This window comes from Betta splendens, chromosome 7, assembly GCF_900634795.4.
Source record: "Betta splendens chromosome 7, fBetSpl5.4, whole genome shotgun sequence".
In the NCBI taxonomy this organism is placed as follows: domain Eukaryota; kingdom Metazoa; phylum Chordata; class Actinopteri; order Anabantiformes; family Osphronemidae; genus Betta; species Betta splendens.
In genome coordinates, this window is record NC_040887.2 from 13,694,065 (window position 1) to 13,713,305 (window position 19,241).

The 19,241-nt window shown below is 42.8% G+C and overlaps 2 protein-coding genes across 3 annotated transcripts; both read left to right on the plus strand.

The window, feature by feature from the left end:
• The first annotated feature begins 485 nt into the window (after positions 1 to 485).
• On the plus strand, positions 486 to 5,203 carry fkbp1ab (FKBP prolyl isomerase 1Ab). Its single transcript, XM_029155125.3, has 5 exons — positions 486 to 643; positions 761 to 808; positions 3,133 to 3,245; positions 3,756 to 3,913; positions 4,001 to 5,203. The coding sequence occupies exons 1-4, from the start codon at positions 607 to 609 to the stop codon at positions 3,882 to 3,884; spliced, it is 327 nt and encodes a 108-aa protein (XP_029010958.1). The 5' UTR covers positions 486 to 606; the 3' UTR covers positions 3,885 to 3,913; positions 4,001 to 5,203.
• A 692-nt stretch (positions 5,204 to 5,895) lies between these two features.
• On the plus strand, positions 5,896 to 16,750 carry sdcbp2 (syndecan binding protein (syntenin) 2). Of its 2 annotated transcripts, XM_029155122.3 has the most exons (10): positions 5,898 to 6,055; positions 6,906 to 7,000; positions 9,115 to 9,166; positions 9,500 to 9,596; positions 11,471 to 11,571; positions 12,293 to 12,457; positions 12,955 to 13,130; positions 13,953 to 14,124; positions 14,605 to 14,696; positions 15,205 to 16,750. In XM_029155122.3, exons 3-10 carry the CDS (start codon positions 9,116 to 9,118, stop codon positions 15,257 to 15,259), a joined length of 909 nt encoding a protein of 302 aa, XP_029010955.1. In that variant the 5' UTR covers positions 5,898 to 6,055; positions 6,906 to 7,000; position 9,115; the 3' UTR covers positions 15,260 to 16,750. The 2 variants fall into 2 exon arrangements, with proteins under 2 accessions (XP_029010954.1, XP_029010955.1); XM_029155121.3 differs by lacking the exon at positions 6,906 to 7,000 and having other exon boundaries at positions 5,896 to 6,055.
• Positions 16,751 to 19,241: the final 2,491 nt, after the last annotated feature.

Sequence of the window (19,241 nt, forward strand, 5' to 3'; positions counted from 1 at the left end):
CTGTGAAATCTATTTCGACAGAGTTGTAATTAATTGCTATTTAAGTCGAAGATGTGACAAATCTATATCATTATTATTTTGGTTTCAGTGAAGCATCGGCCTCGTTGTTCATTTTAAATCACGTGTTTCGATTCCGGCACCGGAATGTAGAAGAAGAATTAATGTTCCTTTTTATTTGATATATAACTCATTTATATAGTTTTTTAGGCTCAGTGTTTCTTATGACTTCAAATGCAGCTAAATTAGTTGGGAGCTTCTCATCTGTGACGCGTATCTATTATTGAATTGCTGGTAAACAACTGACGCTGTCTGCTTTTAATTTAATAGTCGGTTCTATTTCAAGGCATTGTAATGCGGCCATTCCAATTAACCTGATGAATGCTACTGTGAACCTGTACCCCCGTGTGCATGAATTTTAATTTGGAGGCGGTGGGCGGAAGTGCCGTTGCGTAATGCGTGGAATTGACGCCGGTCCCCCCCCCTCCCCCTCCCCCCGCAGAGCGGCGGAGACAGGCAGCTGAGAACATCCGCCGGAGGAGCGAGCGGGCAGAGACTGCGCGAAGAGTGTTGCCGGGTGCGCGGACAGCTCGCGAACACAGCGCTGAAATGGGAGTGGAAATCGAGACCATAACCCCGGGCGACGGTAAAGCGACTGCGGCGCTTTGGGAGCGCGCGTGTGCACTTATCTGTCTTTTCGTGTTTGACACAGCCGCAAAAACGCCGCCTTAATTGCGCACGCTGCTCTTTGGTGTCTCCACAGGAAGGACTTTCCCCAAAAAAGGACAGACGTGCGTGGTGCATTACGTGGGTGAGTCTTCCATAATAAACTTATTAGTCGTAATGCATGCGTTGGGCACGTTTAGCCACTCCACATCTACACACGAAGGCCGTGGAAGTGGAGTGACGGCTGTGGGCAACTGTCTCCTTCACCCGTAATATCTGAGCTTCTGATCCTGTAAAAGCTGCGGCTCTCGCGCAATAGTTGGCTTATAGTAATTCCACGACGCGTGTGAACGCCGTGGATCGCCGAGCCGTTCACGCCACACATATCAGCCTTCCGGCCAGGGATTTCTCAGTAGGGCAAAGAGGCAAGACTGTCAAGGAACGTTTAACCCCTTCGCCGCATTTTCACTCCCCGGACGAACATTTGGTCGCGGCCGTTGATGTGATCGTGTTCCCGTAACAGCGCGGAGGCGGAGGCGGAGTGTCCGTCGGACGGCGCGCTGGATTCATCACTGCGTAAAATAATGCGCGCTCCAGTTTGGGCCAAGCGCTCCGTTACAGTGTGATCAAGACCGGTGGATAATGTGCTAATTTGTCTCGTCTGGAGACAATTAGCCCCCCCATAAAACAGGAGATCCAGACGGATCCCGCCGCGGGGTTCACTCAGTGGCACAGACCGACAGACGGCCCGGATTTTAAATCCCGTCTGATTTCCAGCGCTTTTCTGTCTTTGTTGGAGTTGTTGAGCGGATTATAACCGTCTGGGCGACGGGAAAAGCGGCAGACATTTGTGTTTTGCAATATTTTCTCCAGAGACATGCGACGTTTGAATGACAACCAGCTGCATTAATGTTTGCTGTAGATGATCAACACTCAAACGCTGCTGTGGGGACTGTCACTATCAGTTTTATCTTTAATCTCCTACAGTTCTGTTGCCACCGCAGGTCCACAATCAGCGGTTCATAGGGCTCCAATGAACAGATTAACTCCCGAATAACCAGGTCATCACGGTCTGCACAGTGTGAGCACAAATGAAATTTGTTGAAATTAAAAGACTGCAGATCTTGAGTTGGTGTCTTTCAGCTTTTAGATGAGCATTAAAAACATGCCAGACAACCAGAACGCATTAATACGAGAAGCTGGAACCAATCCTTTAATGGCAGGTAGTGACGTCTACAGCTGCAACATATGCATTGAAAATCCTAATCTTTGCATTCTAACAGGCAGAGGTTAATATAATGCATTTTCTGTTGCTGGAAGGATATCATTTCTTTGCATAATTTCAGCCTATTAGCGGTGATATTCGCGTCTGGAGCAAAGTGATGGGCCGACGGGCAGACGTCACCATTGGTAGAAGCAGCAATTGGATTGAATGTCACAGTGATCGCAACACAGTCCAGTGCGGTTTGCAGTTTAAATAGGCTGCTAATAATGAAACATTTAGTATCAGCAGCAAAGTTGGGGTGCAGATAACAGATGCCAGACTCAATACAGTGTTTGTCTGCACCTGTTGTTAGTTTGGCAGAGCTGCTCTTCCACCTGCTTGGTATAAGACAGAAGGGTCTCTGCTTTAAGATGACGTCACTTGGAGCAGAGTTGCTTTGGGGTTTTTGTCCAGTGGTGGATTATTATTTTTTTTAAATTTTCCTTTTTATTTTTTATAACATCACACAAACTGCAGGATTTCCTTTCTGGGCAGGCTCCCTTCCTGTCAGTCTACAAAGAGGCTTTCAAACCAGACATGAAACGGGATAGTCTGTTACACAACGCAAGCCGAGATCACAACTCCAAATCGGTGTGTGTTTTGCAGGAAGCCACTGTGAAAACCGCCGCGCTGCCTTCGACGCTCGGATAAAACCTTTAAGCTTCTACGGATAATTTTGCACGGCTGCTAAAAAGGACAGGACACCTACTCCAGTGTCTGCTTTAAAGGCTGCTTCTTGCCAGTCGTGCCCTGATGTGCCCTACAACCCCCCCCCCCCCCCCCCCCCCCCCCCAACACACACACACACACACACACACACACACACACACACACACGCTGCCTCGCCGGTGCTAATAACAGTAATAGCGCTGGTGGAAATAGTCTCACAGGGGTGCTATTCTGCGGATTGATGCCTGCGTTTTCCTGACTGCCGCCCTGAAACCCACCCTGCGGACAGCTGCAGCGGCTATTTCTGAGATCCTTGGAATCCCTTCATTTGTGCGCTGAATATACACACAGCGCGGAGGATGGACGTCCTGTGAAGATGCACCGCACTTGTTCCTCAGTGACCGCAGGCTCTTTGCAGCCTTTTACCAGTTGCACTTGGGAATTACGCTTTGATGGTTGTGCGGTCACACGAATGCGGTGAGCGTTTGTGCGTTTAGCAACTCGTGTTTAACTCTGTACCACGTCTTTGTTTGTAGGCTCCCTGACAGATGGACGCAAGTTCGACTCCTCCCGAGACAGAGACAAGCCGTTCAGGTTCAAGATCGGGAAGCAGGAAGTGATCCGGGGCTGGGAGGAGGGTGTGGTGCAGGTAGGCTGTCCAGGCTGCAGATCGGCCTCACCTCAGCGGGCCTTTTAATGCATTTGGACTTGGTGAACTGATGCAGGTTTGGAGGGTTGCACTCGCTGGGGCCTGAGGTGCAGCGACAGAAATAATTTCAGCTCCAGTCCAGGAAGCACATTTCCTGCCGTTGTGTTGTTGTAGTGTAGCCAGTTCTGCTGAAATACGTTAATGTATCTCCATTATTGGGCTTTTACTCACCAAGGCTTCCATTAACGCTGCAAGCGGTGGGTGAGTGTAGCATGGACATGGCTCTCTGCTCGCGGCTTTACAGCATCACGCCTAATTTTCCTCAATAAAGCGCCCGCTGAAAAAGCTTTGAGGACAGATTAAGATGTGATGATAGTAGATGTTTTCACCATCACCACTTTTGCTTTCCGCTGTGGTTCTTCTGACTGAATCTGAGTCTGCACGATGATCTCCACTAGTTCCCTGTGATGCTTTCCTCTCTCCACATCATCCGTCTCCTCTGTCCTCCAGATGAGTGTGGGTCAACGAGCCAAACTGACTTGCTCTCCTGAATATGCTTATGGAATCAAAGGCCACCCCGGCATCATCCCCCCCAACGCCACCCTCGTCTTCGACGTAGAGCTGCTGGGTTTGGAATGAAACGCGTCCACAGATGTTGCTGTTGCTGTGTAAGTAATGAAGCAACTTATGCTCAACTAAGTATTTTGTTCCGAAGAAAGTTTTATTTTCAGCTCATCCTCATCTTGTTTTGCCAGGTGACTTCATACCTGGGTGACCTGGAGAGAGGCTGGGAGAGTCTGCACTCGATTCTATAAGAGGCTTGAATCTATAGTACCACTACTTATTTAATCAAACTAAGACTGTTTGTGTTATTTTTGTTTCTGTGACTCATGTTTTCTTTTAAAGCTACTGGCCATAACCTGCAAATCCCTGTTATTTTCTTTGTTTCCTTTAAAGTGCTGGTTGTGCATGGTAACACGGAGAAGTGCAAAATACCAATGAACCACTAACAGCAACCTTTTAACCATCACAAGTTCATTAATACACCAGTATTATAATGGTTTACGAGCTGGTGCTTGTTTTTTTTTCTACCAGTAGAAAATGAAATTAAAAGCACAGGTTTGCAGAGTTTAGTTTCTGGTAGAGGTGTAGTGTCTGAATTAGTGGGTAGTTCTAGTGGTTTAGGTCATGGGAGGCCTTAATGGTGCCACGCGAGAACAGTGTTACCGAATGTTTCTGCATAGGGCCGCTGTGTTTTCATTGTTATTTAATGTGCAACAGTCGGGCTCATGAGCATCAGTGGACGGAGAACCAATCCTGTGCCGAATATTCTCTCCAGGCACATAACTACTACCTGCGCTGTCTGCATGATCCAGGCCCGATGGAAACCGTGGCGTCGAAAGCTTTGCATCCGATTTGTGTCCTATCGCCTGAGCCGAGTGTTTAAACCCCATTTAAAGCCATAAAGCCGTCGAACAGCGCGGACACAATTCTGCCATGAGGAATTGATGAATTGGAGAAAGAAAGCAAATGCTTGAAATTTAGGGGGTTGAGGAACCAATGTAATTGTGACCTCCCCCCAAACTTATTTTGTGTAAAAACTGCCGTCTTTCTATCTATGAGACATAACAAAGCTAATGTATGATGTTGGATCATGTTTTTCTTTTTATTATTATTTTTTTGTTTTGGCCAGTGCACGGCCTAGTGGTAGGGAAGAAATACTGACATGCAGGCACCCTAGTGGTTTTTGTATCTCAAAGTAATTGGTTTAAATGGAGTTTAAATGAAGGGAAATGCCGGCCTGGCTGTCAGATATAGACGGTCTCTGTTGATTTTACATATTGGCCAAGCTGCGACTGTTGTGGCAGCCGTCCCCCTCTGTACTGTGTAGTTATGTGCTGATACGTTACTGTATGCAGGATAAATCAGTGTTTAAAATAAACAAAGTGCTCTCCACATGTCACTGGACTTTTTTACTAACTTATTTAATTGATTAAGAAATGTGCAGTGATGCTTTTAAACAGACATTCCTTGGATCTGGGATAAGAAACAATGGGGTTCTATAATCAATCACAGAACATTGGGCCTAGATGTTGTTCTTGAAGCCTGTGCATGTGCATAAATCAAATCGTAGACACCTAAGATAAACCTGACACCAATGAACATTTATGTCATGGTTGATATTGTAGCACTCGTGAAGAAGAATGCAGTTTTCTAGACAGATCAACCAGTTTACCTGCCTGCAGCATAACTGCTACCTAATGGAAAATCATGTGGGCCTACTATAGTCAAATTACAGAAAAAGCAGCTGAGTTTCAGTTCTGGCTGCAGGGACCTTGCGTGCTTCATCACGGTACAGCTCACTGACTTGAGAAGCCAGTCTGAAGAAGTTTCATTAGGTGTCTGAAAATAGGTTTATAGTTCAAAACTAAATCAACAAGTTTTTATATTTGCTACTGTAAGTGATCAGTACACTAGTACGAACCCATTATTCTGTGACCTTTAGTTTATATGTCAATACAGCGCTCTAAGTTAGGCCACGACTCTATTAGTCATGAGAGGTGTTGCGGCCTAACGATGGTCCCGCTGGATCAAAGTTTGCGTGGCCGAAAAGGGGCGTGGCTTGTTACGTCAGCTATGATGGACGTGGCGTGAAACCAGGAAGCCAGCAGTGACATCACTTTCCAGAATTCCCCCCTCGGTATCGTCTCTGCGACTGAGAGCCGCACGGACCCAGGCAGAAAAACAAAAATACGCCAGTGAGCTGTCGTCTGAGCGATCGGGTGCACTTTGAAGCCAAGGAACTAAAGGTGAGCGCGTCTCGGTCGGACTGTTTTACGCCCAGGTTTCGCTTCCCTAACAAGCTAACGTTACGGCTAGCCTTACCGTTAGCTAGCCCGTCGCTGCCCCGCTGTTAGCGTCTGAACAAAGACGGGCGGCTCGGCGTGGTCCGCATTCATAACCCTTTTATTTAGCATTAAACAGTCGCCAGGTCACGGCTTTGTACGTTGTAATATTTAACAGCTCATCGTCCGTTTTAATGTTTAATGTGGTGCGAGGTAACCGTAGCTAAGGCTAACGTGCAACGTTCAGTGTCGCATATTTATTTTCCTCGTCAATTATTCTTTTCTTCTTTCAAATAAAAGACAACACCGTTCGATATCTGTTCCTTGAACTTGAATATTAATCATGACTATTAAATGACTATTCTATAACCACAAAGACACGTCAGTTCACGCTAAGCCCTGGTTTCTGGCGTTAATACAACAGCCTATTCTTATATATTAGCCCTATATGTCTATAGTGTTCGGTTTATTATAGTTAATGTTATAGGATTCATAGAGTGGCTTTTATCCGTTTGGCAGTCCTCCATCCCACTCCCTCGGTTTCTCCCAGTCATGCTAAGAGACCAGAACAAGCTGCCAAGAAGACCACATTTTTGTATCTAACCAATTCGTTCAGGCCCACTAAAGTTAGCCCCCTCTCTCCTCTTCACTCCCCACCGCTTTGCTGGATGTGGCTTCACTACAGAAAAAACTAACTGCGATTTATAGCAGCCTCGCTTCGTCCTGTTCCGTTACTGTGTGACTGAAGTCATGAAAATGTAAGAAATAACCAGTATGACTAAAGAGTTTTTGCTTTTTATTTTGGTTTTGCAAGATCGGCCTGACCACACGTCTGCCTCCGGCCTGTTGGTTTGAATGAGGGAGGAATATAAAGTGAGCAAACAAACAGCTGCAAAGTAAACACTGGAGGTAATAAAATGCCCTCCTCTGTTCATTAAAACAATGATACGCTTGTCTGTGAGGACTGAAAATAGCAGAATGGAGTAGTGGCTGGAGTAGCTGGAAGAGGGAGATGTCGCAGTAATGCGATTGTGGTCAGTGTTTCACTTGTTTATGGAGACGCTGCAGTTTCCACGTACTCCTGTCAGAATCAGTGTTTGTCCCACGTCCTCCCGTTGTGTACATGGCACGACAGTGTGGAGTCCTGTCTGCTCTGGTTTTACAAGCAAATGCTTTTTTTGATGCGTCCTGTTGACTGGGTGTTTCATATAGATATGATGTACACAGGATTAGCAAGTAAAACACGTTGGTTTATATATAGTTTTTCAGATGACTGTCATCATCCTCCCTGGTTGAGAAAGAAACGTGTTCACACGTCCTGTTGAGGTTGTAGGGTTGGTTGTGGATGTGGTTATTTTGGTCATGGTAAAGTACAAGCAAAGGAGACTTTAGTCAATGATGTTTTAGATAATTCTGTTAACTCATAACTCATAACTAACTCTTAACTGTTAATTCATCTTCAACTTCAGCAACATTTTAAAACACTGGAGTAGTCTGTTGGGAAATACTGACCTTATCAAGCAGATCACGAGTTGGCCAAGGCCTGACCGGTCCAAATCAAGTATACGTCCTCATTCGTCATTGTGACTATTACTTTCACAGTTGCAGTTCACTTTGCGTATTCGGTTATCAGTTCAGTTTGACCTTATCCTACTTTAAAGTAGAGTTCGTGCAGCAATATTTAAATAATTTAAATTCAAGTGGAGGTTTCAGTAGCTTTATTTAGGATTTTACACAACTGCTGCACAACTAGAGATTCTTGTATGGTTATCATTGACTGTGCCCAGCTGTCTTAGGTCAGTGTTTATGAAATTCAAGAAGAGGTAGATATGAAGACATCTAGGATGGTTATGATGTCAGGTTGATACTTAGTATATCAATGTACCTTTTATTTTAGCTATGAGTGCAGTAATAGCCAGTAATTTGTTTGTTCATTAACCTAATTTTTTAAGCTGAGTCGAGGGAAAACCTACGAGCTTCTCTCATGAGAACTCAGTCTTGTGTTAATCTGATTGTTTCACAGCTTGTCTTGACCCATACTTCTGTGTCACCGCTCAGCTGACTGGAATATTTCATTTCCTCTTTCTTCAGGATGCAGTTTTATGTATTTGCTGTAGTAATGAGTCTGTTTACTGTACTCGGTTTAGTTAGTTAGAATAGAGTTCAGATTGTGTCAGACTGTCCTTGCTAAGTATATCAACAGAAACCTTTACCTCAGAAACGGTCCATATGGGGAGTTGTTGGAATGGATAAGATTCCATACTTGTCGTTTTGTGTGCTACTTCTCCCTGTTGGCCTCTGTCCTCTTAATGTCCAGCAAAGAGACATGTGACACCATTTTAAAACAATTAGTCAAGTTCAAAGTCAACACACAGCGTGACAATGGAAAAAGATAAGACACAACGCCAGGGCACAGTGTCTACTGTGAAGTGACCAAGTCATGACGTACAGCAAATTAAGGCCCCTGTCATTGGTACTGCTCTGACGGGTTCAATGCTTGTGTTTCACCATTAGCTGAGGTGTATTTGCGCTTTGTGCTGCTGTTCTATTTCTGGACCTTTGTTGCCATTGCTAAACTGTGTTTCTATGGAAAAGATTTTCTCTGTATTATTTTGGATATTATTTTGCTCAATATGCGTCACTTTGTGTAATAGTATAGTACATACGGGAAAACTGATCTACTGTATTGCAGTGATTTAGAAATGTGTAAAAAAAATAAAATAAATTTATTGTTTAGTAACTAACACAACGTTGTTTATCAGTCCTTCAAGCTAAAACAGTAACCTGCATGTGTCTGAAAGCTTTATATACAACATATGGTTTTGATTCTCAGTGAAATTTCCATCACTTGCTACCAAATGTGTGTGCTAGACAGTTGTCTGACTCCAACTATGTTGATATAAAATATGGCCTAATGTGTTTTGAAGTTAATGGATAACATTAGGGTAACGTGAGAGCGTCCCAGTCTGCAGTCTGGTGAGTCATTCTTTATTCATTCAGTGCTGTTTGTGTTTTCTCCTCAGGATGTCCCTGTATCCATCACTCGAAGACCTCAAGGTCGACAAGGTCATCAGGGTAGGTTTGCTGGGGGAGAATCAGACAGAGCCATCTGTCTAAGGTGGATTAAGTCACTGACTTTACATGTGGAATTCTGTCATGATGAGTACTGCACATGCTCTGAAAATACTTGTTTTGTACAAAAACATAAAAGCAATTTGAAAAAACTTAGATGGATTGAAAAAAATGTTTTAGTAGCTTACAGGATGCAAAATTTGATGATGACAATTCTTTAAGCCTGATTATAAACATTAGCAGGAAAGACACAGACATAAAAGCCTGTCACCAGTGATTTGCCATTTTACATTGAAGTGAACTTCTGCCTCATTGATGCCTGTAATTATTTTCTAGGCCCAGGGCCAGTTTGCCCAATCGACCACCCCCATGCCCCCCATCACTGAAGGAACATACCAGCCTGAGCTTGCTACTGCTGCGATGCCAGGATCCAGTGAGTCCAGCCTTATTCCTACTGTTCTAGCGATCTTGGGGTCTTAACTTTTCTCTAACATGTAGCAGAAACACCTTCACTCCTGTCTACCGGTACATTTCTTGTCAGTTTACGCCCTGTTTTTTGTTTCTTGGACAATGCAGCCACTGTGTGGGTGGTCTTGGAAGAACAGCAGCGCTATAGTACTGTGGGCGATAAAAGACACGAGAGCGACCCCCCACACAGATGATTTTTGTCTGTGTTTTTGTAAAAGTAGGCTTGAACGAAGATAAACTCAATTGAAGATGAATAACATATTCACAAAAGAATAGAGTCGAGATGATAGACAAGGTGTCATTCAGAGAGCAGAGGATGCACCTTTTCTGCTTGTTTTCACCCTTTTTCCCTTTTTCCTGTTGGCTCACTCACTCTGGGTGTCCTTTCTCTGTTTGGGTGCAAAGTCCTGTGGGATTTAGGTCTTTTGTTTTCACCTCTGCAGAGCTAGTTCTGAGTCACCATGGAGACTGGCTCTGGCAGTTGCTCTGGGATATGGCATGATGGGAGAAAAAGAGAGGAGGAGGAGCTGGTTTGAAAAGAAGGGAGGAGGGGGAGAGCCTGGGGTGAGGAGAGAGGGGAGACGGGTGTTCTCCTGGTGCTGTGGGGATGGTGTGACTTTAATGGTTTAGGTGCTATTGCTAAGACATCAGAATAACAGGCAATAGATACACTGCAAGACAGATGAACTACAGTTAATGTGCATTTTCTGTGTGGAGAGCCTGCGGATGTGTGTCTCTTCCTTCCCCTTCGGTCCCACAGTCTTAGCTGGCTCATGTATCTGTGCTTAGCGTGACTTCTGATGACCTGGGTGGAGTTTGTGATTCCAATGACGAACTTAACTCGTGTCGAACAAAGACTCCTGTTGAAGCAAATAAAGTCGCTGAGCAATCATTGATTCAAGAACAAACTTAGGTTGGACTCACTGGTTGATTGACGTGTTTCAACCAGTTTGCATAACCAATTAAGAAAAACAACCCCCAGGTTTGAAAAGATCTGACTCCACACGTACATCTTAGTTATTCTACAACAGTAGTTTTTGAAAAACATTTCACAAATAAGTAGGGCAAATAAATTGACTCCATGAGAAACATGCACCTCTAATGGTCACACTGGTATTTCATGTTAAATTGGGTTCTAGCTTTGTTGTCACTCGCTGGGGGAGAGTTGAACTCTGTTTTGAACTGGTTCATAGTGGATCAAGATATCAGTTAAGGGGTTGGAATAAAAATGGAATATGTTGAGACACTGTGATGCATCACTGTGACTGGCAGGACTGTTTCTAGAGCCAGGAATGTGAAGGTGTATCGCTTTATTGGCACAATGTCTGATCATCTCTCCACCTCACCCAGAACTGCCCGTGCTCAGGCCCAAATAGCAGGTGCCCTTGGAGACCTCATAGGAAAAAGCATATTCATTTGGTTGCTGGTTCTTATTTTCCTAACTGGGACTACTTGACTTGTTGTTTCTGTTAGCTTTGCCAGGATTATTGCAGTAACTCGACTCGGCAGTATTTTGTTGCCAGAACAGAGATTCATGATTATAAAAGAGACTGTTATGCCTGAAGGGACAGACTTTATTGCAGCTCTCACTTTGAGCATCACAAAACCTAAAATGCAGCATCATTGCAGAAACAGTTGGCAAATCAATGCCTGGGTTAACTGTAGACACTGATCTATTAATATATTCATTTATTCATCTTGTGATCTTAAAATAAATTCATGTTCTTATCTCCATGTTCCCCTTGACCTCCTTCGCTCCTCTTCTTTCCCACTTTCCTCCCTCCACCTCCTTTCCCACCCATCTCCCTCCTCTTTCTTCTTGTCTTCACATTCTCCCAGGTTTGTATCCAAATCTGGAGGAGCTGGGCGATTACATGGGACTGGCACTTAACAGCGATGAAGTCCAGAGGAACCTGGCCCTGGTGCCTGTGGCTGACAATGTAAGTGAATGAGGGCTGTCTTGATTTTTTTAAAGTTGCCGTCAAAGGCCCAGAACACTTGGAATAATGATACACCATCATGGTTTAAAAAAACAAAGAGCAGGTGTTAATTAAAGGTAATATTTTTGTCAAGAAACACAGTAGTAAAGTGAGTCTGATGCCTAAAACCTTGAACCTTTAGTGATTCTTCAAACTAAAAGAAATGCACCATGAACTGTAGCAGTGTTCAAACACAACAGTGCTGTTACTAAGTGACTCACCACAGGCCTAGAGCAGCGTGTGGGAGGGTGTGAGCTCTTCACTCCTCTACAATTGTGTGTTTGTGGGAATTCTGCACATGTCAAGGCTCTCGCAGCACCCAAGCTTTTCAGCTGGCATTCAACCATCTGGTTTATCTACCGTTTGCTGATATTGTCACCTTTGCCAGGATTTTCTTATGTTGAATGCGTCCTTTGTTGTTGGAAATCGTCTTAATAAAGTTCTCGAAAGCAGCACCTGAAGCATTCCTGGTGTCGCTTTGTGGCGGAGGAGGAGATGAAATTGAATCCTCCCACGACCGTATTTGATACAGCATTCCTTTTTATCTCCAGCTGAATTTTAATGTATGCTCCTCTTTAATCCTTCCTCTCACCTCTCCATCCACCCCCACTTTGTTCTTTCTCAACCCGCCTCAACACTTTCCCACCTTTCCTTGCTGTGGTGGCTTTGTTCTCCTCCATAGCAAGTGGCGGTGCCGTCTCTCTCAGGTGTTGGGGGGATGGTGCGGCCAGTGACCGGTGCAGATGTCGGCATCAGGAGGGCTGAGATCCGCCCAGGACTGAGGGAGATCATCCTCTGTAAGGACCAGGATGGGAAAGTGGGTCTGCGTCTCAGGGCCATTGACAATGTGAGTAAAGCATCACAAACTCTGTCTTGACAATTTCACAGGGATTTGCATTGTTTCTTCAGCTCAGAGGTATTGTCACCTTATAGACGACCCAAGAATTCAACATCATTCCTGTTCATCAGTTTAGATAGCAAAGATTATTAGTCACAAGGTTTAGCAAAGAGCAATAATGCTTTGAAGTCAACATGAAAGTAGTATTATGGCTGCATCCCTTAATCCTCAAGTTTTATTTGTCTTGCCATATATTTTGTGAAATTGACACATTGTAAACTAAGTAAGGGATTTTTCATGTTTTATCTTTTTTTAAATTACCAGTCTTTTGTTTAAATAACGTATAATGACCTCTTTCCTGTTTTGCTCCTTTCTTTTGAGTCACTTCCTTCTTTTCTCTCCACTATCTCTGTCCCAGTGCCTGTCCATCTCTCTGGCTCTGGCCTGTTCTTCCCTTCCCTGGACTAATTTTGAACGTTTTATCTGCTTCCTCTTTCCTGTCACAGGGAGTGTTCGTGCAGCTGGTGCAGGCCAACTCCCCTGCAGCCCTGTCTGGCCTGCGTTTCGGAGACCAGGTCCTTCAGATCAACGGGCAGAACTGTGCTGGCTGGAGTGTAGACAAGGCCCACAAAGCCCTGAAGGCTGCGGCCGAGACCCGCATTGAGCTGGTGGTCAGGGACAGGTGAGGGGCGCTGGGGATTAGACCCCAACTGTATCATGGTGGCATGCGTTACCTGAGGTGTTCTAAAACAACGGCATTGCTCTTCTTCAAATACAATTAAATACAATTTGAATACAATTAAATACCCACACTTAGCTGCCTACCTCCTGTTGACCCTCGCACTGAGAAAACTATATGACAAATTGTAAAAATTTGTACCTTCAGGTTTTTTAGTAGACAGAGTATAGGAGTTTATAACTTGGAGTGTCTAAGGTGCTTTTAGTATTAAAAGAAACCAACAAAAGACTGTTGTAGACATTAACTGTATCTCTGATTTGTGTTATGCCTGAAATGGAGCCGTTGTGGCTTAGTAATGCTCCCATGCCTGTCTGTTTGTCTAATGCGCAAAAAGCTGTAGATTTCATCTTTTATAGCCACTAATGGTCAGAACTGTGGAAGTAGTTGCATAACTTCCTAACCTACATTACAGTATTAATTCATGTTAGACTCCGAGGGAAGGAAAAGCTGTGAGGAAAGCAGTTGCTACATAACTAGCTGAGGGCTGTGGGTCTTGCGTATACATAGATTTCAGTTATAAACATGAGCGTCACTGATTTACAACATTTTGGCCTGAAGGACGCTGATTTTGGTTTCCTGGCTTTGTGTCATGATAATATTTGTCTCCCTCTGCTGGTTGTGCCTTTCTTTGCATCTCTTTACTGCTCTGGTTTTAACCATTTTTATGTTTTCTCACTTTTCCGTCTGTCACAGTTATGCCTTTAAGTGACTTTCGGCTAATCTTCTGCTTGCATTTACCTACTCACTGGTGTTCTGTGTCTTCAGGCCATTTCAGCGCACCATCACCATGCACAAAGACAGCTCAGGCCACGTGGGCTTCGTCTACAAGTCTGGTAAAATCACCTCTTTGGTCAAAGACGGCTCTGCTGCTCGCAACGGGCTGTTGACTGACCATTACATCTGTGAAATCAATGGGCAGAACGTTATTGGACTCAAGGTTAGATACTTGTTTTGACCGTTTTAAATGCAAAAATGTATTTGTGTTGGTAGAGAGAAAAGAAACTGAATAAATATAGAACATTTGTTATTCTCATGATTTTAAGTTTGCACCAAGATGACAGCTCCTGTAATAACAGAATGTAGTGATACATTGGAAGACAAGTGATTATGAGTAAGTTGACCTATGTGTCTGTGCCGTATTAAACACATCAGCAGTGGTTGCATAGTTTGCTTTTATTCCTGTGTATAGTTTCTAGAACTAGTAACAAGTCAACTTCAGTCTGCGTTTTGTGCTTTGTTGGACTAGAAGCATCAACATCATGTCAGGGAGCAATAACACCATCTACTATATCTACCTAAAGTTATTTGATTATTCTGTGATTTGGGATATTTAAAACATACTCAGAATGTAAAATCTCCTTTGTGCTTTCCTGCAACAAGATCATAACATGTTGCTTTTACTCTGCAAAACCCGCAGGACTCTCAGATCAAGGATATTCTGACTACTTCCCCGACAGCAATGACCATCACCGTCATGCCCAAGATCATCTATGAGCATATGATCAAAAGGTAGGGTTCAAGCCTTTAGCTTCTGGCTCCTTTCATACAACAGACCAACCTAGCCCTATGGACTCAAAGATGTGTTTAAGTAATACTATACTTAGAACAGACTAGTTTATCTGTAGACATAGAACAAACATAGATCCAAACCTGTGTGACTTCTGTGTTATGTGATCATGTTAAATGCTACACAGTTAGTTACCTCCAGTATGACTTCATCTGCTGACTGAACTATTATGGAATCGTTCTTTTACATTATCTCTGTCAATATTATAAAAATTATTTGGTAACGGTAGTAACCCAAATTGTATCAGGACAAGTGTGAAGTAGGGTAAAGTTTGGTTAACATGTAGGGTAAGTGCTTATGCTCTTAAGCATAAGCATTTGCGCAGTCTGGTCTGTGGACCAATGAACTGAGCTACAGGTCTGACACTAAGTCAGACCTGTAGCTGATGAGGATTGTTATTGATCTTTGATCCTAACGGACAAACTAACGGATGTGGCTTTTATTGTTTAGGATGTCTACTGGTCTCCTGCGGTCAGCCATGGATCACTCTGTGCCAGAAGTGTGAAGACAGCGAGGGCAGTTAAATGTCAGGATGTCTACAATACAGAGAATCTCTCTTCCTCTCTCTCTATCACTCATCTCTTTAGCTCTCTCCTTATACCAAACCACCTCCTGCATCACAATCATCGTTGTTGCCATTTCTCACATTTAACATGTTCTTTAAATGCCTTTTTTTCCCCTCTTCTTCTGTATTGGTTAGATTTTCGACATCTTCCTCATTTCTGTTGACATTAGTGCGTTTTATGTTAACCTTTTAGGCCGAGTATACCATGTTTGTTTTTCTCATTTCATATTTGAAATTATAAACTATACAGAATATTTTTTTAAGCCATGCACATGATCATGAGTACAGAGCTTCCTCCTCAGTGTGGAGATAAATCATTGGCATGTGATTTGTCAGAATGCTGTAACATCCAGTGGTTGGTCATCAGAGCCTAGATTACAGCTGCGCTCTCAGTCCCGGCACTTGGCCCCTAAAGTGTGCACACAAATAATCTGCAGTGAACCCAACATCTGGAGCCTCACGAAATGTTTGCTATATCTTTGTTCTACATTTCGGTGTGCAGCATTTTTGCAAGTCCAGTAAAACTAATAGGTTTTAGTTAAGGAATGTGTAGTTGATAGTCAGTGCTGATCTTGGCTCAAGAAACGATACCTAATGTTTACAGTTCTTAAAAGGCTAAGAGCGTAATCCAAGATTGAACCTAGCAGTTTCTACTTGTACCAACAGATGGCGATGTGTCTCCTGTATTGTTGCACCGCTTTTCCTGTGGCTGTGGCTGCAGGCAAATACAACGCTTAGACCACAATGTGCTGAGTTTGTAGGTACTGGGAACAAAGTGCACACTCAAGGGGGAAGTGTAGGGACAGAGGCAGCAGTGGATGCCTGCTGCCCTATCAACAAAGGAATCAAAAAAAGGCAAGATACTAGCGCAGAAAGCAAGGGTCTGGACTGTCATTTTGTAGGTAATGTTATCTGTCTGTGCTGGGGGGGACCCACTAAGTGCACTTTCCACTGCCTTTTAAGAGGTCGTCTTTCCTGTTGTCTGTTTCAACAGTTGGGTCTAATTGTTGTGCTTTTCTATTGTGCTCGTGGTGCCTCATGCTATGAGAACTCAAAGTTGTATGTTAACTATGGGAATCTACTCAAGTTCTATGCTGAATATCATCTGAAGGCATTTAAATTCCACATGTTGGGTTTAGACAATGAACCTGCTCTGTTAAGTGTCGTTCAAGGACTTCCCTCTGTAATATTCCTTCCCTTACTGATGAGCTTGCTGCAATTCCGCAGAGCTCACAGTTGTGAATTTCTACTTCTGTAAAATTTCTCCTTTTAATGCTGTTCATGTTTTGGATGCATGTATTCCTTTAATTTTATAGGTATGCGATCTGATAAACATCCCTCATCTGTAAAAAAATGCTAGAAAAAAAATCTAAGTTTATATACGAATGTAACCAAGATAATATTGTAAAACAAATAAAGAGTCTTTCCGTCGCCGTTTCAATGTGTTTGTCGTTAACCCCCGACTGACATTAGTCAGATAAAGACATGAAAACAAATGTTTTTTTTCCCATGCGGTTTAATATAGGCTCTTTTTTAACAGTGTGGTGAGTGTGAATGGAGAAACAGCCTAATGTCTTAACTGTACACACTACTATTGCCATTTACAGTTAATTTACAATACATTATCTGTAGATATTATGTCAGCTCAATTACATTACAAGGCATTAAATGTCCTCATGGTAGAGTGATAAAGGACTTGGTTTAACTTCTGCATACACAGATCATCATTACATAGTCTATATAACACAGACAGTCTGACAAGTAGTATCGCATGAAGTGACATTACACATTCAAATATCAAAACTAAAACATCCATCTTCTCCCAAGAAACATTCTGCATCACGATGACAGACAAAACCTTACACTACAGGTAGCTTCATGTGTGTTACAGGACAATGACATGACCTCAGGTCAGCTGACGTGGGACAACGGCCACCTTGGCTGTGCAAAAATGGTTTGATAAAGTGCTAAAAGACCAAGCAGAGGAAAAGCTAATTTAAAGCCTCGGCAGCGTTGCACATATGAAATGTAACAGGGACACTGAGTCGTGATGCTTGAATGTTTTCTCTTAAACAGCTGAATTTAGGGAGACCAAAATTCCCAAAGGGTTTTTAATGTTTCCGTGTTCACAAAACCTGAGAAAAACTATGAAACAATGTAAAATACAGGCCTCTACGCATCCATAGAAATACCACCAAGAGCCCAAACTATGGAGGTAACCTACTACATACACAGCCCCTGAAGTCCCCCTACTCTAATATGTGTAACATATGAACTCATACACGACCACAAAACAAACACCACATTTTCAAAAGCGCACAAAATGCAGTATTAGAACAAGCTAAAACATTTCTCCATAAATTTGGCTGCATTTTCTCCCAAAATAAATATTGCATTCATTGTTTTGGGTCATCTGATTACAACAGATTTGATGCTTCTCAGCCTCACATTAAAAACATTAACATGTTTCTTTCATGTTCATTTCACAAACACTTAATTCCTGTCATTTTGAAACATGTCAAGCTACTGTGACTTCCACATGCACAGATGCAGTCGTTTCACAAAGCGTATATGATCATTTACCGAACAACAGTTTTATGCACTTACTGTCCTACTGATGTCAGCCAAACGTTTGGCCTTGCAAAACAAAAGTTAACTTCTTTTGCTACAAACCTGAATCTAAAGAAGCCAATGAGCCGCATATATATATATATATATATATATATATATATATATATATATATATATATATATATATACAAATGACAAGAGGAACAACATTTTTTTTTTTAACACAAATTTTTTTTTAACACAATAATGACAAGCTTTAAACTGACACATCTGGCGCTTATAGAATAGCTACCTACTGCTGTTCTGTATAAGCAGAAGTTGATAAATAAAGACTCTTAATAATAAAGGGACTTTAGAGGCTTTGTAACATTTAAATAATCAGTAAAATGATTTTTGACATAATAAATAAAATGCAGGTCAAGACTTAACCCCTACCTGAAATGTTCCAAAGACTACTTGTTGCATTTTCACACCTGTTTCCTCACAGGATTATATGGCTTTTTATAGAACATGAAATAGTTTTCACCTCTTTTCCACTTCAGCCGAGCAGTTTATAAAGTCATGAGATGGGAAGACAACCAACGCACAACTCATGATTAAGAAAGTGATGCTGAGGAGGAGACAGTCTACGTCTCTAGAGCGTCTCTAAGGCCCTTCAATAATCTCGTGGATCTCAACGCACTGATAATGGCTGATGCTTTCATGACTCCTTCTCGTCAAAATGAAAACATAGGCAGGAATCGTGGTGATTGTCACAGACGTCTGACAATTACCCAGTGACACAATGCAGATGTATAATGTAACAACAGCTGCTAGACGTAAAAGCACAAAGCTGTGTGGGCTGTGGCTGTGGCCTGTGGGCAGATTTAAAGAGCTCAGATCAATAGCTCTTACCATGAATCAAAGGCAACTGCTTTGCAGTACACAAACAACAAGTTTGCAGTAGTACATTTGTGATCTACCTGCATTATCTTCTGTCGAATCCTTGCCTCAACACAATGTCCAACTCACACTAAGGGATAAAAGAAACACCATCAGTCATCACTCAGCAAATGTACAACATTGGAAATACATACAACCGACTTCAAGTAATTTCTTAAAATTCAAAGTGATCAGTGCAAAACCTTAAAACAATAATGAGCCATGATCATTTTATTAACAAGAGTTGTTTTTTTGCTGGTTGTTGTTTTGTTTCTTAATGCAAGTTTGGCTCAGGAGTCTCTGCACAAGATCAATGAATTTGCCATGAGATGCCACTTTCACCAAAACGCCCTGATCCTAAATGGGAGTGCAGCCCCACTGGTTCTATATGTACAGTAAAACACAGCAGGGAGCACACCAAGTGGAGAAA

What these genes read in the sequence shown, in the direction of transcription:
- sdcbp2 (XM_029155121.3), top strand. Translation starts at nt 9,116, where the DNA reads ATGTCCCTGTATCCATCACTCGAAGACCTCAAGGTCGACAAGGTCATC. An exon ending in TGGTGCCTGTGGCTGACAAT is followed by an intron (nt 11,572 to 12,292) that starts GTAAGTGAATGA and finishes TCTCCTCCATAG; the next exon opens with CAAGTGGCGGTGCCGTCTCT. An exon ending in TATGAGCATATGATCAAAAG is followed by an intron (nt 14,697 to 15,204) that starts GTAGGGTTCAAG and finishes TTTATTGTTTAG; the next exon opens with GATGTCTACTGGTCTCCTGC.
- fkbp1ab (XM_029155125.3), top strand. Translation starts at nt 607, where the DNA reads ATGGGAGTGGAAATCGAGACCATAACCCCGGGCGACG. An exon ending in GACCATAACCCCGGGCGACG is followed by an intron (nt 644 to 760) that starts GTAAAGCGACTG and finishes GTGTCTCCACAG; the next exon opens with GAAGGACTTTCCCCAAAAAA. An exon ending in GTGCGTGGTGCATTACGTGG is followed by an intron (nt 809 to 3,132) that starts GTGAGTCTTCCA and finishes CTTTGTTTGTAG; the next exon opens with GCTCCCTGACAGATGGACGC.